This window comes from Nyctereutes procyonoides, unplaced genomic scaffold, assembly GCF_905146905.1.
Source record: "Nyctereutes procyonoides isolate TBG_1078 unplaced genomic scaffold, NYPRO_anot_genome, whole genome shotgun sequence".
Classification (NCBI taxonomy): Eukaryota; Metazoa; Chordata; class Mammalia; order Carnivora; family Canidae; genus Nyctereutes; species Nyctereutes procyonoides.
In genome coordinates this window covers 16,745,233-16,772,564 of record NW_026575155.1, presented here as the reverse complement: position 1 = coordinate 16,772,564, position 27,332 = coordinate 16,745,233, and the positions used below count along the sequence as shown (strand labels likewise).

At 63.0% G+C, this 27,332-nt stretch overlaps 2 protein-coding genes across 2 annotated transcripts in view; both read left to right on the top strand.

The window, feature by feature from the left end:
* Positions 1–26,809, top strand: part of TSPEAR (thrombospondin type laminin G domain and EAR repeats) — a 164,767-nt gene extending 137,958 nt beyond the window's left edge. Inside the window, exons 3-12 of the mRNA XM_055313551.1 lie at positions 2,387–2,625; positions 4,621–4,711; positions 6,135–6,291; positions 7,812–7,943; positions 8,609–8,835; positions 10,460–10,646; positions 11,739–11,968; positions 22,316–22,503; positions 24,065–24,166; positions 26,399–26,809. Coding sequence (XP_055169526.1) covers positions 2,387–2,625; positions 4,621–4,711; positions 6,135–6,291; positions 7,812–7,943; positions 8,609–8,835; positions 10,460–10,646; positions 11,739–11,968; positions 22,316–22,503; positions 24,065–24,166; positions 26,399–26,552 — 1,707 coding nt within the window. The 3' untranslated portion in view covers positions 26,553–26,809. The remainder of the gene's footprint in view (positions 1–2,386; positions 2,626–4,620; positions 4,712–6,134; positions 6,292–7,811; positions 7,944–8,608; positions 8,836–10,459; positions 10,647–11,738; positions 11,969–22,315; positions 22,504–24,064; positions 24,167–26,398) is intronic.
* On the top strand, positions 599–1,672 carry LOC129502124 (keratin-associated protein 10-12-like). The gene has a single exon (XM_055313564.1). The coding sequence runs from the start codon at positions 656–658 to the stop codon at positions 1,343–1,345; it is 690 nt and encodes a 229-aa protein (XP_055169539.1). The 5' UTR covers positions 599–655; the 3' UTR covers positions 1,346–1,672.
* Positions 26,810–27,332: the final 523 nt, after the last annotated feature.

Sequence of the window (27,332 nt, the reverse complement as noted above, 5' to 3'; positions counted from 1 at the left end):
GGCCGTGGCCAGTTCACGTTCCCACTCACAACCCCCAAGGGCTTCAATTTCTCCACATCCTCATCAACACTTGCTATCTTCTTCTTGCATATATATCATATACACTATCTCCTCCTTGTGATAATATTTACATAAATATTATATATTTATCCTAATGGGTGTAAACTGGCTTCTCATTGGACTTTTGATGCGCATTTCTCTAATGATGAGCCATGTTGAGCATCTTTTCATCCGCTCATTGGTCACATACCTTGTACGTCTTTGGAAAACCGTCTATTCCAGTCCATTGCTTGTTTCTGAGTGGGTTGGTTTGGCTTTTTGTTATTGAGTTTTGGGAATTCCCTGAACATTTTAGATACGAGTCCCTTATCAGAACGGGATTTTCAAATGTTTTCTCCCATTTCTCTGGGACACCCTCGTGGTCCTCGGCCCTGACGGGCATTTTAAGGGCAGCAAAATCCTTCCTGTCAATACAGCAGTATAATAAGCACTCGCAGGACTCGGGCAAAACACCAACGAGGAAGGGGAAGTCTCGGGAGCCTGTCGCTTGACAGCACGCCCCAGGGCCGTATAAAGTCCGCCGGCCCAGCACCTTGCACACTCACACCCCCACCCACATCCACACACACCCACACCCCGCCCCAGCACCCACACCATGGCCGCCTCCACCCTGTCCGTCTGCTCCAGCGACCTGAGCTACGGCAGCCGCGTCTGCCTGCCCGGCTCCGGAGACTCCTGCGCCGACCCCTCCTGGCAGGTGGACGACTGTCCCGAGAGCTACTGCGAGCTCCTGTGCTGTGCCCCAGCCTCCTGCCTGACCCTCCTCTGCACCCCTGCGAGCTGCGGGTCCAGCCCCTGCCCACCGGCCTGCCCCGGCTCGTGCCAGCCCTCCTGCTGCAGCTGCTCCTCCTGCCAGGAGGGCTGCTGTGTGTCTGTCTGCTGCAAGCCCGCGTGCTGCACCCCTGTCTGCTGCAAGCCCGTCTGCTGTGAGGCCTCCCCTTGCTCAGCCTCCCCCTGCTGCCAGCAGTCTAGCTGCCAGCCCTCCTGCTGCATCTCCTCCCCCTGCCAGGAAGTCAGCTGTGTGTCTGTCTGCTGCAAGCCCGTCTGCTGTACCTCTGTCTGCTGCAAGCCTGTCTGCTGCACCCCTGTCTGCTGCACCCCCGTGTGCTGCCAGGCCTCCCCCTGCTGCCAGCCCAGCCTCTGCAGACCCTCCTCCTGCGTGTCCCTTCTCTGCCACCCCGTGTGCAGGCCCGCCTGCTGCGCATCCTCCTCCCCCTGCCAGCCAAGCTACTGCCCCCAGGCCTCCAGTGTGTCCCTGCTGTGCCGCCCCGTGTGCTCCCGCTGATGGGGCACGTGCCCCCGGGATGCTGGGCTCAGGCCCAACCTAAGGACCCTGGGCTTCCCGGCCACCCCTCAGCCCAGCCCTCACCTGTGCTAGGTGGCTGCCCCCAACCACGACGGGGTCCCCACAGGTGTCCACTCTCCTGACTTGACTTCACTCCTCCCTCCCAAGAACACTGACCCTGCCACTCCCCAGGGCTCCTGCTCCCGGGACGCACCTCCACCTGCCCTGGGTCACCTGCCTTCCCTCCCAGTCCCTCTGCTCGGTCACCTGGCCCTGCCCTCCAACCTGTGGGCCCCCTCCATACCCCAATAAACTCACTTCACCGGCTGACTTTCTTCCTTTCATCTGACTCTATGGGGTGACCGTGTGGACTCTGGGGCTTCCTGGCTGAGGCCGAGTAGCCACAGGTGCCCCAGGGAGTCCGTGTGTACCTGGGCTGCTCTGCGAGTGGGTCCTGGCCGTGAGGCTGCCGCGTGTCCCCCAGAGCCTGCTGCCGGCTTTCGGCGAGGGAGGGTGGCTGGGTCATATGGCCTCTTCCTGTCACCGTTTCCAGGGCCCTCGCACTGTTTTCTACCTCAGCCCTTCAGGGCTGCAACCCCGCCCCACTTTCTCTGTGTCCCTGCCAGTACCCCTGCGGCCTCATGTGCAGTAGCCCACCTGATAGGTCCCACAGTGCGGGGCTTTTAGCACAGAACTTGTCACGGTGGTGGGCCCTGCCCTTCCTCCCCTCCCCTTTCCTCCCCTGCCCAGCCTCCCCTGCCCAGCCTCCCCTGCCCCTCCTCCGCTGCCCCTCCCTCCCCTGCCCAGCCTCCCCTCTCCTCTCTCTTCCCTGCCCAGCCTCCCCTCCCCCTCTCTCCCCTGCCCAGCCTCCTCCCCCCCATCCATCACCTGCCCAGCCTCCCCTCCCCTCTCTCTTCCTTGCCCTGCCTCCCCTCCCTCTCTCTCCCCTGCCCAGCCTCCTCCCCCCCATCCATCACCTGCCCAGCCTCCCCTACCCCTCCCTCACCTGTCCAGCCTCCCCTGCCCCACGTTCTCTTTCAGAAGAACGAATACCTGTTCACTGTGGTGGCGGAGGAGCCCGACGCCCTGCTGCTCGGCCTGCGGTACTCGCCCACCCGGCTGCACTTCCTCTTCCTGAGCCAGGACGCAGCGGGAGCCTGGCAAACGCGAGTGACTTTCCGCAGTCCCACCCTGATGGACAGCCAGTGGCACACGCTGGTCTTGGCCGTGTCGGAAGGCTCCTTCTCCCTCACCACAGACTGTGGCCTCCCGGTGGACATGTAGGTGGCAGGACGCAAGGGGTGGACCAAGGGGGCCGGGGGCCACCTGCCAAGATGCGGCCCGGGCATCGGTGCAGGGTGGCTGGCCCAGCTGCGGCTGGCGTCGTGCAGTGTGCACCGGGGCACTCGGGCCTGTGGGCCAACAGCCGTCAGGGGCATCCCTGAGGCAGGAGTGTGGGGTCGTCAGCAGGGTCGGAGACCAGACCGTTCTCCGGAAGGGCCGCAGCGGGTGGGGGCCGATGCAGGCGCCCGAGCTGGGGGCACTGGACATGGCAGGGGAAATGTGCCCTGCAGCGTGTGGTCACCATCACAACAGGCCGCAGAGGAAGGTCACAAAGCTCAGGCACCAGCGCCAAGGTGAAGCTGCAGCCTGACTCGAACCCAGCTCCTGCTGTGCCATTTTCAACACATCCCTTGACTTAAGACTCAGTTTGCTTGTCTGGGTTGAGGGAGTGACATAATGGGGTGCAGAACAATCCATCCGGTAGCTTTGACCCAGCCCCAGAAGCCTGAGTCCACACCCTGTCCCACCGTCACCTGGTCGCCAGGCTGGACCAGGGCGCGTGGGTCCCCACAGCCCCGTCACGGAGTGATGACCCCTGTCGCCCTCAGCTTCCACCCTGGCTCAGTGGGGCTGGAGACTCTTTTTCTTTTTTTTTTAATCAGAGATTGTCCAGTTTACATAAAATCGATCATTATTCCAAATATTATTTGCAAAGGCAGACTCTCACTCTGCTTTGTTACCATGGAACTGACTCCATAATAAAAAAAAATCCTTGACATTCATACACTTCGTTTAAATACGTCTCTACTACAAGCGCCCCCCCCCCCCCTCATGCCCTCAAGTACATCAGGGCCTTTACCGGGTGATGACAGTAGGGACCCAGCAGGGGGACGGCTCTGTGATGGGGACGTGTAGGGGCCAAGGAAGGGGACGGAAGGAGCCAGGGCTGCAGCCACTGGTGGCCAAGGAGGAACCTGGGTCCTGCGGTCAGGCTTCCCAGGCCTTGTGGGAGCCACGGAGGGCACCCCTGTGATCAGAGCTGTGGTGGCAGCACAGGGGATCCTGGGATGGCGGTCAGGATCTGGCCTCACCATGGCCAGCTGCAGCCAGACGCAAGGCCGGAAGGAGCAGGTGATCTTACAGGAGGATATGGCACCGAGGAGCAGGAGGGGGCAGTAGGAGAAAGCACATGTCTGGTTCATCAGCCCCAGAGGCTCCGGCCAGGATGTCCCTTCCAGCATGTTCCTACCGTCCCCCCCACCCCAAGGGTTCAGCTTCCATGTCCGAGTCAAGACCCAGCTCTGGCCACATCTTCCAACACTTCCCAGGCCACCAGCAAGGATCCCTCCCCACCAGATACCATCTGTGCCCCCCAGGCTTGGTGGAGGGTGGGCAGGCGGGGGATCCAATGCCAGTCTGAGCCACCTGAGGTTCCCGAGAGATGGAGGAGCCACTCTGCAGCCACACTTTTGCAGAAGACTCTTGTCCTGGAGCAAGGAGCATCCCTCAGATGCAGGTCCCCCAGAACCGGGGAATGGGACCTTGCTCGGAGACGGCGTCCTTGCAGGTGTGATCAGGTGAAGCTGAGGTCGTACTGGAGTAGGGCAGACCCTGGTCCAGAGTCTGGGGTCCTTATAAGAGCAGGAGAGGCACAGAAAAGGCCACGTGTAGACAGAGGCAGCAGGGGGCGGGGGGATGTGGGCTACAGCCAGGAAAGACCAGAAGCCCCCAGAAGTTGGAAAAGCCGAGAGAAACCTCCCCCGGAGCCTCCAGCAGGAACACGGCCCTGCAACACCTTGATCTCAACACTTCTGGCCTCCAGATCCGTGGACCACCTGCCGTCTGAGCCCAGATGATGAGCGTGTAGAGTTTGTTACAGTCGCCCCGGGAAACTGAGACCCCTCACATGCTGCTTCTCCCTGTCCTTTTCTGTGTAAATGGGCCATGACCCTGCTCCCCACGGCCCTAAAACCAAACTCAAATGTTTTCAGAATGGCCGACGTGCCCTTCCCGGCCACCCTGTCCGTGCGAGGAGCCCGATTCTTCATCGGCAGCCGGAAGAGGACCAAAGGCCTGTTCACGGTAAGGAAGGAAGGGGCTGCCTGTCTGGCCTCCCAACAGCAGCGCTCACAGAGGGGCTGTCACTACAGGCCTGGTGTCCTCACACTCTGATTCAAAAGATGGGTGTGCATGCCACGCAGGACCAGGAGCCCTGGGGTACACTAGGGCCCCGTTCTTGCCAGGCACATTTCCCCATGTTCTTTCTTCCTGGCACACTCACCCCACTGCCAGTGCGGCTCGCACCCTACACCCTCAGGGCCCTGCTCCATGTCCCCTTCCATGGACACCTTCTTCTGCCACTTAGAGAAAATGAGACTTGTACCCAGCCCCTTCCCCTGGTTGTCTTCTCCCCCGTATCCCTGACGGTCCTCAGACCAGCTGTGCGTTTGCTCATTTCCTATCTCTCCCCTAGAGTGCAGGTGAGGGACCTTGTTGCATGAGTGTAGGGGCTCTTGTTCCTGCTCTGTCCAGTGCCTAGCTCCATGCCTGATACATAGCAGGTGCTTGGTGAATATTTATGGATGGCGCGCTTGGGTGGATGGATAGATGGGTAGCTGGAGGGGTGGGCGGATGGACATATGGATGAGTGAGTGATGGATGATTGAATGGGTGGGCGGGTGAACATACAGAAGAGGGATGGATGGATGGACACATGGATGATGGATGAGTGAGTGACAGATGGCTGAATGAGTGGTTGGGTGAGTGAATATATGGAAGAGTGATGGATGGATGAATGAGTGGATGGACATATGGTGGATGGATGGATGGGTAGATGGATGGATGGATGGGTTAGATGGATGGACACATGGATGGATGAGTGAGTGACGGATGGATAGATGGATGGACAGATGGATGGATGAACATATGGATGGATGAATGAGTGATGAATAGACATATAGTGGATGGATGGATGGGTGGATGGATGGATGGATGGATGGATGGATGGATGAGTGGCATATGGAAGGATAGATGGATGGATGGATGGACATATGGTGGATGGATGGATGGGTTAGGTGGATGGACACATGGATGGATGAGTGAGTGACGGATGGATGGACATATGGATGAACAGATAAGTGAGTGGTGGATGGATGGATGGGTGAGTGATGGAAGGACATATGGTGGATGGATGGATGGGTGGATGGACAGACAGATGGACAGATGGATGGATGAGCAATGCAGCCCAGTCACCCAAGGTTGGTTCACAGGGAAAACCCCTTCTGTGACCTCATTACCTTAGAACAGTGTATAGTTCTCCGCCCTTGCTCCAGTGCTCCCCACCCCCACAGCCAATGAGCAGATTCTTCTCTCGTAGCTCTAGAGGTGGCTAGACCCTCATCCCCATTCCCACCTGGCCCCCAGGCTCTGGACAGGCTGAGTGAGCCTAGTGGCCCAGGTCCTCTCTGGAGGTGAGGTTCTAAACACGCTGTCCCTCTCTCTGCAGGGCCTGGTGAGGCAGCTGGTGTTGCTGCCCGGCTCGGATGCCACCCCAAGGCTCTGTCCCTGCAGGAGTGCCGAGCTGGCTGTCCTGTCCATCCCCCCTGTCCTGCAAGGTCTCTCGGGGAGGCCAGAAGATAATGAGGTGCTGAAATACCCCTATGGTTAGTAGGTCAAAGCCACCCACTGCCCCGCACTGACGGTAGACCCCAAGAGCTTTGTCACTTTCCGACCTCCCCTGGTAGCAAAGACGGGGGTGATTATCCAACTGACCTCCGAGGGTGCCCTCGCGGCTCTCCTTAGTGTGTGCTTGCGGGTTCTCCACGTTAAGTCACAGTTTGGACCGGTTGTGTAATTTATGTAAGCAGCAGCCCCTGGAGCAGCCGAATCTCCTCCCACCACCCCTCAGCCCGCCCCTCCCAGTCCTCCTGGCCATGCTTCCCCGCTCAGGGGAGCCCCTCAAGGGCGTCGGCCCTCACGGTCCAGTCCTGGGGTGGCTTCCAAACTCCAGAAGCACCGGCTGCTGCTCTTTATGTGCTCACGTTGGAGAGGCTAGAGACTGGGGCGCCTCGGTGGCTCAGTCGGTTCAGCAGCCGACTCTTGATTTCGGGTCAGGTCGTGATCTCAGGGTCGTGGGACTGAGGCCTGCATCAGGCTCTGTGCTCAGTGGGGAGTCTGGGGTTCTCTCTCTCCCTCCTTCCCTTCCCCCTGCTCCCATGTGTGCTCACGCTCTCTCTCTTTCTCCCTAAAATAAATAAAACTTGGAGAAAATAGTCTACAAATTGATGCAGTTTATTGTCATGACACTCTGAATAATTTTATAGCAAAAGTACAATTTTGAATGATTCCTTAGTTAACAGTACAATTTTGAATCATCTTTAAGTAAAGAAGAGACACAGAGGAAAAGAATTTCCCCGCACAGAGAAAATTTTCAGGCCCTTAATGGGAATTTGCCACACCTGTCCAGTCCCTGCCCAGAACAAGAGGCAGGAGGCAGGAGTGAGAGCCCAGGCCTCCACTGGGCGCTGCATCCGGCGCAGGTGCTCTGGTCACAGCGCTGGCCGTCGGGTGCAGCACCCATGTCGCTGTAAGTCGGCTGCGCAGCATCTTCAGGATGAGTGGGCCTGGCCCTAGAGGAGGTGTGACCACCTGAGGACGGGGTCAGACGCCAAGAACTGGGCAACCACCAAGCTTAGGTAAACTGGCACCACAGAGTGACCGGTCTGAGAGGAGGGCAGGGCAGCCGTGTAACGGCCAAGGCTTTTCTTGTTTCCTTTTTGTTTTTAAAGATTTTATTTATTCATTCATGAGAGACACAGAGAGAGACACACACACAGGCAGAGGGAGAAGCAGGCTCCACACAGGGAGACCGATGCGGGACTCGATCCCAGGACCCCGGGGTCACGCCCTGAGCTGAAGGCAGACGCTCAACCACTGAGGCTCCCAGGTGCCCCTGGCCAAGGATTTTCCAAAGGAAGGAGGGCCGTGGTCCACAGTGGGCGGGGAGGCAGGAGGGAGGCCTCGCACCGTCCGTCCCACTGTGCAGGGGCCTCGCTCCCTCCCCAGGGCCACGTGGAGAGCTGTGTGTCCTCATGGGCCCTGCACGCAGAGGCAAAGGCAGGACCGCCTGGGCCAGGGGCCACCCCCAGCTCCTGTACTCTGGACCCTCCTTGTCTCCCCCTAGAAACCGACTTGAAGGTGACGCTGGGGTCCCGGCCCCCGTGCACCAAAGCGGAGGACACCCAGTTCTGGTTTGACGCCAGCCGGAAGGGGCTGTTCCTGTGTGTGGGCAGCGAGTGGGTCTCCGTGTTAGCAGGTGAGGCGGGCGGCGGGCTCCCCGGCCCGGGAGTCAGGGTTACCTGGGAATAGGGAGCGGCCCCCCAGGACAGCAGGCCTGTGCACGATTTCATTGGATCGTGTGTCTTCTGGGCACGGCACATGGGGGGCGGGCTTGTCGTGCTCCCCTCGTCCAGGTCGAGTCCCCGAGGCCCCAAGGGGGCAGCCTCGTGGCGCCGCGTGTGCCCCTGGGATCTCAGATGCTGGAGCCCGGAAGCACGTCATTCCTGAGTGTGTCCCGTGGGGCCTTCCCGCGTGGGGACAAGGGCGCTCGGGACCCTCGCCCGCGGGGATCAGGAGCCGCCTGCAGCGCCGCTCACCCGCCTGGAACCCAGTCCCTCGGGCACCGAGCAGTGGGCATGGGAAGCGCGGAGGAGGGACCCAGGCCACCCCGTCATGTCACGGGGGCTCCGCACACCCCACACCCGCGCAGGCGCCAGGGCCCCTCTGCCAGCCTCTGTGTGCGGGGGAGACGCGCTCGGGGCAGCTCGCCGTCCGGAGAGCCCCGACGGGGGCCAGGGCCGTGGCCTCGGGGCTCGGGCTCGGGGCTCGGGGCTCAGGGCCTGGGGTCTGGGTCTCGCTCCCCGACGGCCAGCGGCCTCCACTCCGGGCGGCGTGACCGGGGCTGCACGGTTCTCTCACCAGCCAAAGAAAAGCTGGACTATGTGGAGGAGTACCAGAGCCTGTTCACCAGCTCGGAGACGCTGGGCATCGAGGTCTTTGCCATCCCCGAGGCTGGGCTCTTCGTAGCAGCTGCCAACCGGAAGGCCGCGTCCGCCATCTACAAGTGGACGGACGGAAAGTTCGCCTCGTACCAGAACATTCGCACGCACCAAGCGCAGTCCTGGCGACATTTCACCATCGGGAAGAAGGCAAGTCTGCTTCCAGCCACTTTCTTTTTCTTTTTTTTTAAGATTTTATTTATTCATTCATGAGAGACACAGAGAGAGAGGCAGAGACACAGGCAGAGGGAGAAGCAGGCCCCACGCAGGGAGCTGGACGCGGGACTCGATCCCGGGACCCCAGGATCATACTCTGGGCTGCTGGCGGCGCTAAACCGCTGAGCCACCCGGGCTGCCCTCCAACGACTTTCTCAATCCTTTTTATCTTGGAAAAACCCCGAGTCCAGACGTTGGCTCTGCTCGTGTAGTCGGGAAAGTATTTCTCGTGGTTTCAAAGTCCTGCTCCGGTTCTAAGCAGCTTTCACAGTCACTTAGCGGGGCCTCTAAGTCCGGGATGTGAAGTCTGGTTTCCTACAAAATAGGAGGCACGACCGTTCCCGAGCCGCCGCCCGGGTCCAGGTAACCCATCGGGGCTAAATTAACAGCTTGTGGGCTCCTAGGAGCAGGTCCACAGTGTGGAATTCACTGGCGACAGAGACACTCACTCCGTGGACTCTGTATCCAAACGGAGGGGGCCGGGCCCGGAGGTGAGGGTGTGGGACCCCCCCCCGCGGGCAGCCCCTGCGCAGCCACGGCCGGATGGGGCCAAGGGCATGGGCGTGGGGCCGAGGGCTGCCCCCAGCACGACGCATTCTCTGATCAGCGCCCCCTGCCCCCTGGACCCCAGCGGGAGAGTCCTAGGGCCACCCTCCTGCGCCCCCCGCATCGCTCGCCGACCGGAGCCAGGTGCGGCCTGCCCTCAGCTGGGCCCACCCGAGCATGAGCAGGAGCGGGACGGACAGGCCTCTGCGCTCCTGTTGCTCACAGAACCCCCCGCCCCGCGGCCCAGCCGTGCCCGAGCCCAGCGTGGCGAATCGCTGGCCGGCGCTCTGGCCTTTCGGTTGGTGACATTTTTTTTAAAAAGATTTTATTTGTTTATTCATGAGACACCCAGACTGACAGGCAGAGACACGGGCAGAGGGAGAAGCAGGCTCCCTGCGGGTAGCCCGATGCAGGACTCGATCCCAGGACCCGGGGTCACGTCCTGAGCCGAAGGCCCCAGGTGCCCCAGTTGGCAACATTTTCGTTACAAAAAATGCTGACTTCCCATCAAAGAAATACCAGGAAATTCAGAAAAACAAGGTGGGGCAGGTCTGTCCCGTCCCCGTTCAGGTGTGGGGCTTACTGAGTGCACACTTGCTTCCGTGCTCCACGGGTGTGCCCCCCACGACCAGCCAGCTTGGCCCCAGGTCCCGTCACAGGGGAGTGGAGTGGAGGGGAGGGAAGGGAAGGGGAGGGGAGGAGGGGAAGGCAGTTTTTTGTCTGTTTTTAAAGAAATGCTGATGAGGTACGGGCACCTGTGCGCCACACTCGGCCACGCGACAGGCGCGAGCTTCCCAGCGGAGGCGGCCCAGGGTGCTCTGCTCATCCCGGGGACAAGGACCACTCTGTGCATGAAGCGTCCCTGAGTCTGGGGACCATGGGCCGGCGAAGAGACACGTTAGGGGCGGATCCGCAGAGACGGGGCCGGCGGACAGGGACGCGGGAGCTCCGTGGCCTCAGCGCCGGCCCGGGCACAGACGGCAGGAACCAGGGTCCCGGGCGTGTGTTTCAGGTGTTCCTGGCCGTGGCTAATTTTGAGCCGAATGAGAAGGGTCAGGAGTTCTCCGTCATTTACAAATGGAGCCAGAGAAAGCTGAGGTTCACGCCGTACCAGCGGGTCCCCACCCACAGCGCCCGGGACTGGGAGGCCTTCGAGGTGGCCGGGGAGCACTTCCTGGCCGTGGCCAACCACCGGGAAGGTAGGCTGCGGCCTTGCGCGGAGGAGACCACGGGGGGTGGGGCTGGCTCCCCCCACCCCCCCCCCAGGGCCTGCTTTCACCCCGTTAACAGACTACAATAAACCGCACCTGGCCCGGGTCTCTGGGCTTGGCCCTCTGACAGCGGCGCCCCGGGCCAAGGCACCTGAGCACCTTCTCCCCGTCCAGGTGGGGAGACAGAGGCAGTGTGTGGGCGCCTGCCCAGGACGGGGGTCATGGGAACGTGGCCCACCTGGCCGCGCACACCGCCTCATCTCAAACTAACCGACCAACTAAGTGACTGGCCTCCTCGTGGGAGGAGTTGGCTGCAATCGGTGTGGAGGCGAGCGGTTGCCCGGCAGCCGGTGTCCTGCAGAGGGACGGTGGTGGGGACGCCGTGCTGGAGAGTCGGTGCAGGCTGTTGTCTCCTTGGGGACAGGCTCCTGCCTTCTGGACGCAGGCTCCGTGATGCAGGGGGTGCAGGGGGTGCAGGGGCACAGGCCCGGCAGAGGCCAGGGGGCTGGTTTCTGGCCCAGCGATGGCCTGCGTGAGCACAGCTGGCCCCTCCCGGGGAATGGGAGAGGGCAGGGTCGGAGGCAGCGGGCCCTGGAGGGCATCTCTGGCCAGGCCTCGGCCACAACGGGCCAGGGAGCTCCATAGGGGCCTGGGAGGAGCACCTGTCCCCCCGCTCCTGGGCAGGGGGACCCCAGAGGCCTCCTAACCAGTGCTCCTCGGGAAGTGGGTGTCCTGGGAGAGGCTGGCCCAGCCAGGGGGGCTCCAGGGAGAGTGACGTAGGGACGGGGCTTCTGGGTAGAGGAGCAGAAGGTGCGAAGGCCTGACCTGTGGGTGACAGCGAGAGCTGCGGGGTCCTGGGCAGTGTGAGAAGAGAGGTAGGGAGGGTGGGGTCCCGTCTCTAAGGGACACAGGGAGGACTTTCATCTGGGCACAGGGGCAGGGAGCATGGGGGTGGCCAGGGGGATGACTGCTGTGGAGGGACGCCCAGGGCCTGGGGCAGGGCCAGGGCAGGGCTGCACCAAGGCCACTGCAGGGCCTCAGTCGTCTGCCTCCCTCCCTCACCGGCCGCTTGACTTGCAGGTGACAACCACAACATCGACAGTGTCATCTACAAGTGGAACCCGAGGACCCGCCTCTTCGAGGCCAACCAGACCATTGCCACGTCGGGCGCCTACGACTGGGAGTTCTTCACTGTGGGGCCCTACTCCTTCCTGGTGGTGGCCAACGCCTTCAATGGCACGTCCACGAAGGTGCACTCCCACCTGTATGTCTGGCTCCTTGGCTCCTTCCAGCTGTTTCAGGCCTTCCTGGTAAGGAGCCGGGGGGACCCCCATGTCGAGCCTCCAGCAGGCCGCGTGGCAGTGGGAGACAGATGACACAGGACTGGGGCCCTGAGATCCAGGACAAGTGCCCGGCCCCTGACCCTCACCCCAGACCCTCCCCACCAGAGCACTGCCCCCTGCGTATGGCTCAGGCTGAGGTGTTCCCTGTTACCCCAAGTGAAGCCTGGGGAGCCCTAAAGCGAGGCGGGAGGGTGCCCTGGCCCTGCCCTCCCTCTGGCACAGAGCTTTTCCGGGAAGCGCTGGGGGCTCGGCGGGCCTTGTGGCCCCTGGGCAGGCCTCAGCCAATGACTGGCCCTTCCATGAGTGTCAGGCTCCTGCCTGGGGCAGCCGGGCAGCAGGCCCCTGACCTGACCCCGACCTGGCCCCGACCTGGCCCTTCACCTGGCCTGACCCAACCCTGACCTGGCCCCTGACCTGGCCCTGACCTGGCATGTGCGGGGGAGGGGCAGCACGGCCCGCTTCCCCTCAGACCTCCGTGCACACGTCGGTGAAACCTTTGAGTCGAGCGAGGCACGAGTGTCTCTCTGGGCGGACGGCGCTGGGCACCCCGGGGAGCCATCGTGCTGGCCCTGGTCCTGGCTCGAGGGCCGAGGATCTTGGAGGGCCGCACAGGTGCCGGGCGGGGTGCACACGGGCCATCTCAGGAGGCGGGGCTGGCGCTGGCGGCCCACCTGTGTTCTGATGAGCTGTGGGCGCTCCCTCTACGTGCTGGGATCGTCATGGAGAGGCTGTCACCACCAACACGACGCCTTCCTCCCTGGATCCTTCCGGAACACTCCTTTGCTCGTTTATCTGGCCCTCATTCACCCAGCAGAAATGCGTTGAGGGCTCCCCTGAGCCTTGGGTGGGGACCCCTTGGGCGTTCGACATCACTGGTGGAGGAGGGAACGCGCTGAACCCCCTCCCGTCGGGTCTGCAGGGAAACGGGGAGGGCGGTGGGGGCTTTGCTAGGCAGCCCCTGCACGGAGGCCCCGAGGCCCGCGGCCGTCTCCTCTGGGACAAGCCCGGAGGCCGCCCTCGGGGCAGGTCTCAAACGCAAGGAGGGATGACGACCCTCCGCAGGCTCCTCTGCGGGCCGTTCCCTCCGCCATCCAGGTGACACCCACTCGCTGCCCCGCACCCCTCAGAGCACACAGTGCGGTCAGGGCACCCCTTCCAGGGTCCGTGGCAGGCGGCCCCCTCGGGCAGGGACGTGAGGACCAGCCCCCGAGGGGGAGGGCCGCTGCGGGAGGGCAGTCAGGGCGCAGTGCCCCGCAGGTGGAAGGGAGCCTCCCCCAAGACGTGAGGGCGCCCGCACTGTGCTATGGCCAGGGCAGCCGTGCCCAGTGTGCATGGGGCGGGGCAGCGCCAGGGCGAGACAAGCACGTCGGGGGAGCCAGTTCCCAAGTGCCGTGGTGGGACCAGGGGGCCCGATGTGAGCAGGGAGGCAGCACGACCCCAAGATTGCTGGCAGGAAGACGACCCTCCTGGGGCTGCCGATTCCCGAGAGGGACCCCCAGGAGGACTGGGACTGGGGTGGGCATGAGTCCTCACACCGCGTGCCTTCCTGCAGGCTCGGGGCTAAGCGGGGGGAGCGGTGCAGCTGAAAGTGCCCGAACCCGGGGCTTCATCCACCTCCTCCCGCTCCATTCTCTCGGCCTCCCTGGAAGCTAGGTGCTGCCCCTCATTTCGCCTCACGCCCGGGGACACTGAGGCACGGGGGTCCGGCACTGGCACCTGGCCACGTGGCGCCGTCGCTCTGGTCAGCGTTGCGCAGAGCTGTCGAGGACGAGCGCCTTCCGAGGACTCCGCCGTCGCTGCGACGCCTTGACAGAGCCGAGGTCCGGAAAACAGCGCGGGCGGCCTGGCCAGAGCCGCCCCAACCACCGGCCTGGCCGCGGGCTCACCGTTTGAAAGGCCTTTGGCGATGGGCCGGCCTGGGAGCCCTCCCGTCCCCCCCCCCGGATGCCCCCGTGGAACCAGCCCCCAGGCCTGTGAGACCGAAGACACACCAGAGTCTGGGAGCAGACGTCGGGATTTGCACACAGGCCTGGGGAGCGGGGACGGTGGCTGAGGACGGCGACACGGCACGGAGCAGCTGCGCACGGGCCGCGTGGAGGCCGGCGCCGGTGACAGGCTGACGGCAGCGCATGTGGAGCCCCCGTGGGCTCTAAGCTACCTCCCGCGTCACCAGGGTCGCACGACGCCCAGCCCGAGGAGGCCTGGTTCTCAAGGAAGATCCAGGGTGATGCTTCCGGGCGCTACGGGGCGGGTGGGGGCCGGGGACAGACCCCTGTGGCGTCCCCGGGGCAGGTCCTGCAGCCCGACGTGGAAGGCGCGGCCCGCGGCTTTCTGGTCCCCACGCCGGGTTTGGGCAGGGCCGTGGCCTGCGTTTGGCATGAACACGGTTCCTGCCGTGGGTCGGAGCGCGCGTTGAGATCATCGCCCCGCGGCTCCCACGCCGTGATCCTCCACCTCCTCCGTGGGAGCCAAAGGCCAGGTCCAGAAGCTGTTCTTCCTCGCGGCACTTCATCGGGGCGGCGATCAGGTGCCGCGGCTCCCGGGGGCCCAGCCCGCCAGGGCACATGCCACCCGCCGCCATCCTCACTCATCACGGGGCAAACACGAGGGAGGCTGAAGCCTGGTAATCGCCGTCAGAGGTATCCAAGCAGACTCCGTGTTTATAAAGTGGCTGCGGGTGCCATGAAAGGACAGTCCTCGGGTCTTAAAAATACGGTCGCTGCCCATATAAGAAGATACTCGTCAACCGCACTGGAAAATGAAGGCGGGGGAGACTTCTAGAATGTGGAGCAAGAAGGTGAGGGAGGGAGAGGGGATCCACCCAGGAGATCCGGATGGAGTGACGCGGGAGCAGAGAGCAATGGGGCCGTCGGGGGGCCCGGAATGCGCCTTCGGCAGGGGACGCTGGCCCTGGACACCACATCACACGGGACTGGCTGTGAGGCAACGGGAAGACCCGAACCTTCCAGAGACGCCAGGACAGCTCCGGAGAGGCTCAGGCCACGGCGCAGGGCGGGTTCCTCTCCCGCAGCCCTCTGGGTTCCGAGGGAGCCCACTCCCGCCTGAATCCTGCGCGCGGCCCCCACGAGGCTCCCCGGGTCTCCTCGGCCCTGCGGCTGCTCCGTCGGAGCCACGGTCAGGGCCAGGAGAGGCGGGAAGCCACACTGGCTGTCACCCCTGCTGCTCAGGGTCAGCCCCGGTCACATGAGCCACACGGGACACTGGGCATGTGGGGCACGTGCTGTCCTGAGGTGTAGACGCGGCGTCCACAGGGAGCAGCTGGCCTTGCCGAGCCGCGGGAAGAGCGGTCACCTTCCGAGGAGGGGCTGCTTGACCCGCATGCAGGGACTGTCCCCAGGGGCTGGGCGAGTGGTGCTCCGAGCTCCTCCTGCCGCCGAAACCCCCCAGGAAGGGCTGGGCTCTGCGAGAGTGACGTTGTGATGTGCCCAGGACCCCATAAATGCTGACACTCACATCTCAAGTCTAGAGTCATCCTGCGGACAACGTCCAGGGGCCGGGGCTAGGGTCGGACCCTGAGTGCATATGTTGGGGTTCGTTGGCGGGACAAGGGGGAGGGGAGGTGAAGGAGGGGAGGGGCCCCATATCTTCCTCCTAGAGCTCCAGTGGGGTGTGCGGCACAGACCAGGCATTACAGGGGTCTCCCCGGGCCCCAGGTGGGGGCAGCTCTGTGTCCCGGTGCCCAGGGCAGGCGTGGTGGGCCGGGCCCCCCAACAAGCAGGACCCAGTGGCCGTGGGCCCCGCCTGTGCACGGGGCACGGCTGCCCTGCTCCCCACGGCCTCGCGCCAAAGCCCTGGGGTTGCCGCTGGTGGGCAACCTCTCTCGCGTCCCCTTTTGAAAAGCCTTCCTGGCGTTTGCAGAGGTACTTGAGGGGAGGTCCGCGGCGGCACTTGCTCAGCGGGCTCGTGATCGCACGTCAGATCCGCTTCACAAGTGAGGACACCGAGGCGGGAGGTGGGGGACCCAGCGAGGGGCGCAGGTTGGGCGGAATCTGGGGTGTGGGCCGGGGCCCTGGGAGGGGTGGGTTCTGGACTCCACGCTCGGCGGCGCTAGTGGTGCTGGTGGCGCTGGGCCAGCGGTGCCCGAAGGCGGCGGCCGCTCTGCGTTTGCAGGCGGGATCCGGGACCTGGGATCCAGCCCCGGTCTGTGCCCTGCCCTGAGGGTGGGGCTGACCCAGGAGCCGGCCCTTGGGCGGTGCCGGGGTCACCACCGCCCCCCAGCCCTGCAGGCCACCGAGGGAGGCCCGGGGTGGCCAGAGCTTCGCGCCCTGCCCAGGGGCCTTCCCTTCGACGCCGCCGTCTCCTCACGGCTCCGTGATGCCTCAGACCCCGCAGAACCCCACTTTCATGTTTTGCCAGCATTTTTCGCATTGTGTTCAAATCCTTCTAGGCCCTGGCATCGCCTTACTGTGCCGGGTGCTCTGAAAGCACGCGTGATGGAGAGGAGCTGACCTCACAGGGGCCTTTGCTGGGGGGCTGGGCTGGCCGTAGGGGGCGGGGGGTGTCACCAGGAAGCCCTGGCCCTACAGGGTCCAGCCTGTGGCTCGTGTGACGGGGAGGCAGACTGCTCACCCTCGGGCACGTTCCCAGCCCCACCCTCTGCATCTCCCCACCTCTCCCACCAGGAATTCCAGAACCTTCCTGCAGACGGCAGAGACCAAGGCCCCAGTGACTTGGCCTCGTAGTCTTAGAGCCAAGGAGGCCGGAGCTGGGTGTGTCCAGGAAGGCATGGCCTCGGTCCACGGGGAGTCCGGCCTCCAGCTGCTGGAATCTCTGCCCCCTGAGCTCTTAACTGGCTGTGGGTCCTGTGGTCACGGCATGGGAGGGGGGCAGGTGGCTGAGTTGGGGTTGGTTGTCCTGGAGATGAGCTGCTGGAAATGACAACCAAGGGCAAGAGGGGCTGGCCGAGTGCCCACGGGATGTGGGGGGCAGAGAGCGAAGCGCTAGGGAAGCAGGTCGGTGGGCGAAACTGGGGGCTTGTTGGAAACCTAGTGTCCACCAAGCGGGTACGTGTGCAGGCAGGAAGTGGAAGCGGGGGGTGGGGGGGTTGGGAGCCACAGCTGTGGGCTGGGTGGTGCGGGAGCACCCCTGGGCGGTCAGCACTGCCCGACGGCCCCGGGAAGGGGCTTCCTCCTGGGGACTTCTGTTTGCTCAGTGGTCAGGAGCCTGGGGGGGGGGGGCATCCAGAAGTCAGCCAGGGAGGGCGCCGCCCCCTGCAGCCTCCTGGGTTGGGTGGGACCCTCGCCCACCTGGCCAGCTGCCCAGCTGAGGACAGCGGCCCCCCCGGCCCTTTGGGGGGCAGCCTGCCCTCCCGACAGCACGCCCTACCTCCCGATCCTGTCCCCCAGGCGCTCCTAGGCCTTGATTCTTTGCTCCATGGAAGCCAGAACCCAAGGGCCTCCTGGCCGAGCAGCGGCTCCTCTGATTAGAGGAGCCCCCCACCCCGCCCTCGGGGGAGGGAGGCTGTCGGGGGCTCCAGGTGCACCCGCCGCCGAGCCCCAGAAGCGCCGTCGCCCCGTGCCTGAGCGGCCTGCCAGGCACCGTGCCGGGGGCTTTGGGGCGGGTGGCAGGGGAATTCCGCGGGGGGTGGGGGTGCCCAGCCCAGCAGGTGCCTGGCCGCCCTGCTCAGTGCCAGGCAGGGTTTGGCAGGGCTGTTTGATGTGGGGATTTCTTCTCTCTCTGATGAGTCCCTAATGTACCCAGAACTGGGGCCTCCTGCAGCAGGCCCAGGGCCCGCACCCCCTGCCCGGGCTGGTGCCGCCGCAGGCGCGCTGTCCCCACCCTCACTTCTGAGCTGGAAGAGCCTGGGCTCTGGCTGAGGCCACGGGGGTGGGCCCTGTTCCTCTGGGTGGGAGGAGGGCTCCTCGGCGGCCCGCGGCCCCGGCCTCGCGTGGGTCCCTGCCACCCTCCACCCAGATAAAACCCCGATGCCTAGTTCAGTTTGAATTCTGGGTAAACAGTGAATACTTCTTAGTAAAAGCACCCCAAGTGGTGCGTGGGATACACACAGACTGAAGAGTCATGGTCTGGAATTCAAATCAAATGAGGCACCCCCATACTTGCTGTATCGGGTGGGCACGTGGCACCGAGGCAGGATGAGCACCCCTCTGCCCACACGCACCTGAGCGCTCCTCCCTGCCTCCTGCTCCGGCCACACCCTTGGCCTCGTCTCCGGATCCTCCACAGCCCCTCCTCACCCCCCTGCTGTACGCCCCTCCGTGACGAGTGAGTGGTCTGAGGTCGCGTGGCTCGGTGCCCGAAGGAAGCCTGGCAGCTAGGGAGATGCTCTCCTCAGGCCACCTGCTGGCCACTTGTACTGCAAGGGTGTGCACGTGTGCATGCAGGCGTGTGCATGTGGGTACACAGGTGCGTGTGTGTGCATGTAGGCATGTGTAGGTGGGTGTGGGTACTTGTACCAGGTGCATGACTGTGCATATAGGTGTGTGCTTTGTGTGTGCAGGCATGTGTACACAGGTGCACGAGAGTGCATGCAGGCATGTGTAGGTGTATGTATACAGGTGCATGTGTGTGCAGGCAGACATGTGCATTGTGTGTGCAGGTGTGTGTACACAGGTGCGTGTGTGTGCATGCAGGCATGTGCAGGTGTGTGTACAGAGGTGCAGGAGTATACATACAGGCATGTGCATTGTGTGTGCAGGTGTGTGTACACAGGTGCATGAGTGTGCTTGCAGGCATGTGTAGGTGGGTGTGGGTACGTGTACACAGGTGCATGAGTGTGCATGCAGGTGTGTGCATTGTGTGTACACAGGAGCACGAGGGTGCATGCAGGCATGTGCATTGCGTGTGCACATGTGCATGTGTGTCCATGAATGTGTGCAGGCTTGTGCACTTACAGGTTGTGGTTTCCCAGCCACGTGGATTCCTCAGCGTAGGGTTGGAGGGAGCCTGTGGTCTGGCGGTCTGACCACTCCTGTTTGGTTTCTCGGGAGTTGCAGAGCCACCACGTGTGACCCCTCGCGGGGTGGGCCCCCAGCACTTGTCCCGGGGAGCAGCCGCAGAGCGGATGACGCTGAAGGCTCCGTGGACCCCAGTGTGTGTGAGCCTGCTCGGGTGCTGTGAGGCGGCCCCAGGGGACGGACGGTGCCACCTCATGGAGCCACATGAGCAGAGGACACGCTAATCCAAGAAAGCCCTAGCCCAGCTCCTGGCGCCCGCATGGAGTCAGTGACCCGCAGGCGTCCTGGTCCCCTGGTCCTTGTCCTGATGAGTCTTGTTCTTTAGCCGGAAGTTCCCGGTCCGTCCCCTCAGGACAGGGCCAGACCCGTTCTAGAGCCGCTGGACTAGGCAGTGCCAGGACGTCTCAGTAGGGCCAGGCCGGCTGGGCCACGGCAATGGCACCCTCTGCTGGGCCTGGAGAAAACGCCACCTCGACGGCAGAATGTTCTTTGCCCATGGTTGAGGTTGGCCAAGCAGGGAGTGAGGCCACCGGGGGCCAAGCAGGTGGGCTGGGCCGCACATCCTGGATTTGCATGTGGGGACAGCGGCATCCCAGCAGGTGGCAGATGTGCCAAGGAGGGGCAGGCACATGAGGCTGGCCGGGGCTGGTCAGGGATGTGGGATGTCCCTCAGGCACGGGCCTCACTGGGCACTGGGAAGCAGGGAGGAAGGCAGCGGTGGGCCCGGGGTGCCCCTGCCGTGTAGCCAGCTCTGGCCCGGCCAGGACCACCCGGGGCCACTCAGGGATGACCTGTCCCCAGGGAGGCAGCCCGGTCCCCAGCCTGCCCACTGGGGGGCTGTGGGCATCCCTGTGTCCCCGGGCCCGGGCCCTAGTTCACGCAACGGAAATCCCCCTGGAGCCTGGCCCCGAGCGTGACCCCGACGTGTGCGGGGGGGAGGGGAGGGTGCTAACAACCACCTGCTGCCCCAGTATGAGAGCGTCGCAGTGTCGGGGGCACAGCGGCCAGCGGGGATGCCCCCTCTGAGGTGCGGGGCGACTCCCTGTCCTCAGCTTGCTGCAGGACTTGCTACCCGGCAAAGCATGTGCCCCGACGGATCTAACGTCCTGAAAGCACGTCTCTTTCTTGCTTCGGGGGAGGCCGGGGAGCAGGGATCCCGGGCCCCATATCCTGGGCCCCTCTCTGGGCGGCTGGAAAGCTGAGGGCTGCCTTTGGACCCCACCCCGCCCTCCCCTCCCTCCGGGGAGCAGGTGGAGCTTGGATGTGGAGCAAGCGCGTCCTTGGTCACGCGGAGGATCCAAGATGTGGGGAAATGTCTGCTTTCGCCAGGACTTTTGGTTTTACACGTTGGGTGTGAGGTGGTGTCTCGGGTGCTCTAAGCTTGTAATTCCCCGGAGACTGCAGACCTCGGACACGTCCCCACCAGTTTCCTGGCTTTCTGTAATTTCACTTGTGAGATGCCTGTTCAAGTCTTTTGCCCACATTTTATCTTTATTTTTTATTTTTTATTTATTTTTTTTGCATCGTCATTACTGATATGTAGGAATGACAGCCCGTGACAACACCGCGTCCCCGCCTGGCCATCGGGTGCTGTGTGCGTGTGTATCCTCACGTGGCTTCTGGTCACAGGAGCCCTGCGGACGCCCCGCGGTCCGTGTGCGCCCTGAGCTCGCCTCCCCTTGCCCCGGCCGCGTGGCCGCCCGCACTCCCACCACCTCCAGCCTGTCCTGGAAATCGGGCCCCCTGGCAATTCCTTCTGTCACTGTTCTCTGAAAATGACCTTATTTTTACCTTCACTTGAGAAAGCTGTTTTCACCGGTTTTGGGATTCAGGGCTCACATGTTTGCCGTTCGATTACCCTGAGGACGTCTTGCCATTGACGCTGAGCCTCCCCGGTCTCGGGTGTCGCTGCGCTGCTGTCCCTGCGCCGTGCGGCCCGGGACATGTCTTCTCCTTCCCCTCTAGGCTTCCCGCTTCGTCCTCTCTGTCAGCTCCCGGAACAGGACACGTTGGGTCTCTGGTCCTCTCGGATCTGTGGTTTGGTGTCTTCAACCGCATTTGGAAACATTCTAGCCCTCGTGCATTTGAGCGTTTGCTTCTCTCTCCTCTTCTCCTTCCCTTCTGGCTCCATTCATGGGCTCACCTGGGGACCCCCACCCCGGGTCACTGGCTGCACCCGCCGAGCGCCGTGCCCACGCGCCATGTGGTGAGGACAGTCCTCAGAGGAAAGGTCGGATAAGCAGGCTCCCCGTGCACGTGATTCCCTTCGTTTGGGGGTCGCGGCCCCTCCAGTGCCCACTCCCCAGAACCGTCGTGTCACACGGTGGCCTGCACAGTCACGCTCACAACTGCCGTCAGCAGGGGGGCCAGGCCGGCCCGCGTCCCTCTGCTGCTATCAGAAGCTGAAAGTCGGGGGGCAAACATTTAAAGACAACTTGAATGCCAAGTGTGCCGCTGGAGCTTCTGCAGCCATCAGCAGCCCACGGGGACAGACGGGGTCTCTGCTGACACGGGAACCAAGAGCCCGGCAGCGTCCACTCCCTGTGGTTTGGGCTCTCCGGGGGCAGTGACAAGCGCCGCAGACCCCGCCACGGGGAGCAGCCACGCTCTCCTCCTGCACCACCCACACCATCTGCCGCCTTCCTGTGGGGACGTCCAGACGGCCTCCCCCTGCACCACCACCCCCGATTTCCCCGGGGAAATGTGTCCATCTGTTTCTGCCCCTGTCCTTTCTCCTGAGGGCTCAGGTCGGGGCCTGGATCTGGACCCCCCGACCTCTCCGCCGCCCTGCACGGCCCTACCAGAACCCCTGAGATGCTGGCCGTAGGCTGGACACAAACCTCCTCCACGTGGGTCCGCGCGGGGGCCCCGTTCATGCAGCTCCGGGTCGGGGCAAGGGCTCCCGGGCTCACCGTTTGTGCATAAGCGCAGCCTTGCTGCCCGTGCGCCCCTCGCCCTCCTCGAGGGTGATACGTGATTCCCGGAGGAGCAGCATGAGGGAGCCAGAGCTGGGGCTGCTGATGGAGCCCAGGGAAAGCCTCGGGCCAGGGGCGGCCTGTGGCCAGAAACACGGGTATCTAGAGTCTGCTCGGGAGCTCAGAGCCAGGACTGGGGGGAGCAAGGAGGGCTACCTGGAGGAGGTGTTTCAGCAGTTGCACCTTCAGGACGGGAGCCCTGGGGGAAGAGCACAGAAGGCCAAGAAGCACATTGCAGGGACGATCTCTCTGGGTGAGGGCACACTCGTGCGGGCAGGGGGCAAAGCCAGGTGGGGGGGCGGGCATTGTGTTTGCCCGCGGCAGCGCCGGGATATCTTGAGGGTCGCAGTTCCCGCACGCCCCCCCCACCCGCCCCGCACTCCTTCTTGCTCTGTCTGTCGCAGACGTTCGGCGCCGCCGACTGGGAAGTGTTCCGCATTGGAGAGAGGGTGTTCCTGGCTGTGGCCAACAGCCACAGCTACGACGTGGAGGCGCAGGTGCACAATGACTCCTATGTCGTCAACTCGGTCATCTACGAGCTGAATGTCACTGCGCAGGCGTTCGTCAAGTTCCAAGAGATCCCCACGTGCAGGTGTGCCTGGGGCGGGTGGTCGTCAGGGCGGTCGGGAGGGCGGGCACGGGAGGGCGGGCATGGGAGGACGGGCATGGGAGGGCTGCCCCCGGAGCCAGCGCCTGAAGGCCACGCGCGATCCCCAGAGCCACACACGCGGTGGCGGCAGCGGCGAGGGCTCGTCCCTGCCCTTGGGGTGTGATGTGGCCTCCGGGGGCCGTGGGCTGACTCTGGGGCTGCTATTTGGAACCTTGGCTCTAATTTCCTTCGGACACTGTGCTTTGTTTGCTGCAAGTCAGCGATTTTCTATTAAATGTGCAGGTTAAAAAAAAAAAGTGCAGATATGTGTCACCACCAGCAGGTGATTTTAGAACATTTTCGGGCCAGCCCAGGGAGCAACCCCCACCCGCCGGCGCTCACTCTTCCCCACGCCCCAGCCCCGGCAGCCAGCAGCCTACTTTCCGCCTCCATGGAGCAACCAGCTCCGGACGCCGCGTGTGTGTGGAACCCGCGGGAGGCGAGCCCTGTGCCCAGCTGCTCTCACTCAGCACAGGTCCTCATGGTTCCTCACGTAGGAGCGCCCGCCAACGCTTCGCTGCTTCTCACGGCCGAACGGTAGTCCATCATGCAGGCAGGTCCGTTCCGGTGACCCCAGCCGTCGCCCGCTGATGGACCTCTGACCAAATGGCATGGCTCTGAACAGAAATACACCTGCTTTGGGGGCACAGTGGGAACTCACAGCGAGACGGCTCACTTTCTTTTTATTTTTTTAAAAATATTTTATTTATTTATTCATGAGAGACACAGAGAGAGAAGCAGAGACACAGGCAGAGGGAGAAGTAGGCTCTGTGCGAGGAGCCTGATAGGGAACTCGATCCCAGGACCCTGGGGTCACGCCCTGAGCCGAAGGCAAGACGCTCAACACTGACCCCCCGGGTGCCCCTACTTCAACCTCTTTGAAAGATTTCGCCCTCATTGCCCAACAGCGCTGTGCGTGTGCAAGCCCACCGTCCAAGGATGGATGGGTGGGCAGCGAACGGGTCCCTCCACGTAGTGCACTGTCATCCAGCCTGAAAGGGAGGGGCTGTGACACAGGCCCCCGCACGGCAGGCCTTGAGGACACCATGCTCAGTGAGACCGAGGACACACGCGGTGTGATTCCACTCGTAAGGTCCCTGGAGCGCTCAACGTCAGGGGCAGAGCGTAGGGTGGTGGCGCCAGGGCTGGGGAATGGGTTCGTGCTCCACAGGGACAGAGGCTCGGTTTGGGGGAATGAGGAAGGCCTGGAGATGGATGCCGGTGACGGCTGCACAGCGCTCTCGACGTACCTGTCACCACCGAACCACGTGAAAACGGTCAAGACGGCACATATCATGCTATTTGTATTTTATAATTTAAATTTTAAAATTGAAAAAAAAAAAAAGGCAACGACTGGTTTGCACTTCCCTGGAGTGGACCCAGTTCGCTGTGCGGGAAAGTCGCCCTGGATTTGGGCTGCCACGGGGCCCTGGGTCCTGGGATTAGGAGAACCGGCCGGAGCCCGTGCCTGGGTGTGCTCACCTCTGCTCCCCTGTCTCCGCAGCGCTCTCGACTGGGAGTTTTTCTCGGTGGGAGAAGATTATTTCCTGGTGGTTGCAAACTCCTTTGATGGAAACACCTTCTCCGTAAACAGTATTATCTACAGGTAAAGAGCCTCCCAAGGCTGTCCCTTCCTCGCCGCCTGGGTTTACCTGGGAGGGGAGGGGCTCACCTTCCGTGCAGGCGACCACCAGCCGCCGCGGGTTGCAGGCCGAGCCTGGGTCATGCCCGAGGTTGGCCAGGTGGCCCCGCCGGTCACGCAGGCGCTCACAGGTCTGGATTCCGGCCGGAGGTGTGCAGGCTTCCAGCACGGTTGGCAGTTTTCTAATGGATCCTGTCCAGGAGTGCGGTGGTGTCTCCCTCCCGTTGCCACGTGCGCTTCAGTACAAGTTCCCAGGTCCTCGTCCGGGCCCTGGGCCACGGCCCTGGATTCGTTTCTCGGAGGCTTTCCGGTTTCGAGAGCACAGCACCTGGGATCTTTTCCTTTCCATTTCCAGCCGCTCGTCATGACTTAACCTTAGCATCTAGCTGCCCAACCACGTTGTCATCTCAGTTCTGCTTTTTTTTTCTTTTTTTCTTTTCTGCTAGTTTTCTTTAAGAAGAGTCTCATGGAATTTCTAGGGGTATAATTACATCCATTAGTACAAGCAACTTTGCTCCTTATTTCCTTTTTTTTTTTAAAGATTTTATTTATTTATTCATGAGAGACACAGAGAGAGAGACAGAGACACAGGCAGAGGGAGAAGCAGGCTCCATGCGGGGAGCCTGACGTGGGACTTGATCCCGGGACCCCAGGGCGCCCATGAACGGCATTTTCTTTTGGGGACTTACCTTTATCCCGTTTGATCTGGATCCTAACCTAATAAATACAGGTGCAGAGTCTTGTACCCGCACCTGCGGACTGAGAGGGTCCAGATGCAGGACCTGCTTTCTTTGCCGTTGGCTTAAACTCTGCTACAAAGCCGCCCAGGCCCCGTTCCTTGTCAGTGGTGTCTCTTGAGCAGCTGCCTCAGTGTCCCCCGCGGCCACCGGTGTAACCAGGCTTTTCACCTCTTCTCCAACAATCCCGGTCGTTCCCCGTCTCACTAGAAACGTCCCCGGTCCTCTTCCGACTTCCTGACTTAGTAGAAAGTGGAATTTTCAACGTGACGAAGTAGCTGGAGAGCTCGTGTGGAAGACCACGTGTTCAGAGGTGGCCACCAAGACTTTGAAAAGGAAGAACAGCGAAGGCGGCCCTCGCAGCGTGGAGACCGCAGCTGGTTCCCGCCGAACGTGGGCGTGCAGGTGTGGTCGCAGCTGGGCCAAGAGAGACGGCGGTTCGCAGCCGCGTCACGCGGTAAATGCTGTGACTCAGTCAACAGGGAAGGGACGCGTTACGTGTTACCTGATAAAATATGTCATCTCCTGTCTGTCTGGACGGGGACCACGATCTGCCCGGCTTCATATTTTACGTGGAAACAAACTTCCCAGGGGTTGAAAATCTAAGCGTAAAAAATCGGAAACAGCAGAAACATCAGCGGAAAGGCTAAGAGGGCCCCGACGGCCATGTGGCGCCGGCGCCACGACCTCCTCCAAGCAGGCGGCAGAGGGGCCGGGTGACTCCCTAAACCTCGGGGCTTCTGCGGAAAAGGCTTCGCGTTCAAAATCGGAGAGAACGACTGACCACACAGGGGGCGGATAAAGCAACCGTGCAATTGGAGAAAAGATTGTTTTAGTTTAGAGAAATGGGCGAGTTGTAGGCACAGGAATCACGGGGAGAAAATGAAAACCGTGAGTCAGCGCGAGGAGTTGTTTTCCAGAAGCTGGAGGACGGCACTTGGGCGCGGGCAGGATGGGAGCCACCCCGGGAAGCGGCCGGGACAATTGCCCCAAGGGAAACCCTCGCACCCTATGGCCCAGGCGCCGCCCCAGGGGCTCCACCCCGTGAGAATGAACCACCCACCGCGTGTCCGTTTGGGCCGGGAAAGCCTAGAACCATGGACTCTGCCGGCCGCACGACAGCTGTGTTTGGGGACAGGGGCTCACTGTCAACGCCGGTCCGGGAGCGGGGAGGCCCAGGCTTGGCCCCTGCGGTTCACCTGGCATGACCGGGACCCGCTGGGGGTGCCTGCAGGGGACTCTGGGCCGGGGCAGGACCCGGGCTGGACACGAGGCGCTGCGGGGTCTGAGGGCCGGGTGCCCGTTCCGGGTCTCAGTTTCCCTCTCTGCAGGCTGAGCATGGCGCGGGCGGAGGGGAGCTTGGGCAGTCCAGGGACACGTGGGAGCGGGGGACGGGGCGGGCTGGACAGGTGCTGGCGTGCAGGGCCTCACGGCCCGGCTGACAGCGTGTCTCCCGCAGGTGGCAGGGCTACGAGGGCTTCGTGGCCGTGCACAGCCTCCCGACCTTCGGCTGCAGGGACTGGGAGGCCTTCCGCACCACAGCCGGCTCCTACCTCGTCTACTCCAGCGCCAAGGAGCCCCGCTCCCGCGTGCTGAGGCTGAGGACCGGCTGACCCACACCGGCCGGGGACGTGCGTCCGCCTCTGGGCCCGGTGACCGGTGGCCGGCCCGAAGCCCGGCGCTGCCCGCAAGTCTGCGCCTCCTGCAGGGATTTGTCTTTCAAGGAAAAGCTCACACAAAGGTTTACCTCAGAACCAGCGGGGCCTCCCCACCGCCCCCCGAGACCCTGCCCCCTCCCACAGCCTGGACGGCAGCGGGCCTCATGCCGTCTTACGTGTTTTGTACCAGCTATTTATTGTACCCTAACTATACAGAAACATATTTATGACGCTCCTTACAGAGCACAGCAGCGTCTGTGTGTTTCTGGGGGGACGGCTCCCCGTGAACAGGTCCCGGGGTGGGGGGCGCACCCCTGGGGCCCTAGTCACCTCTGGCCTGCAGGGGGCAGCTTCCTCTGGCCTCATTTCCCCCGGGGATGCCGTGGGGGTGGGCTTAGGGGAGGGATCCCAAGGGGTGCGGGTCGTGTGTCCCTCCATGAGGACTGCACCCGTCCACGGGGCCCCCATGTCTCTGCACACAGGCGGGCTCCCCGGTCACTGCCGCTGGGCTCATGGGCATGCGGGATGGACTTGGAACGCCTCAGCTCCCCCGTGTCTAATGCCCCAGCCCTACACTGGGGGGGGGGCCTCCTGCCTCCCCAGGATGGCCGCTGGGTGGGACCTGACACCTGCCCCGGGAACTGGACTGGACTGGAGCTGCGTGTCCGGCCCCGCTGGGTGTCCCCAGGCCGGCGGCCCTCAGAAGCCCCTGCCATCTGAGCCCTCGTGACAAAG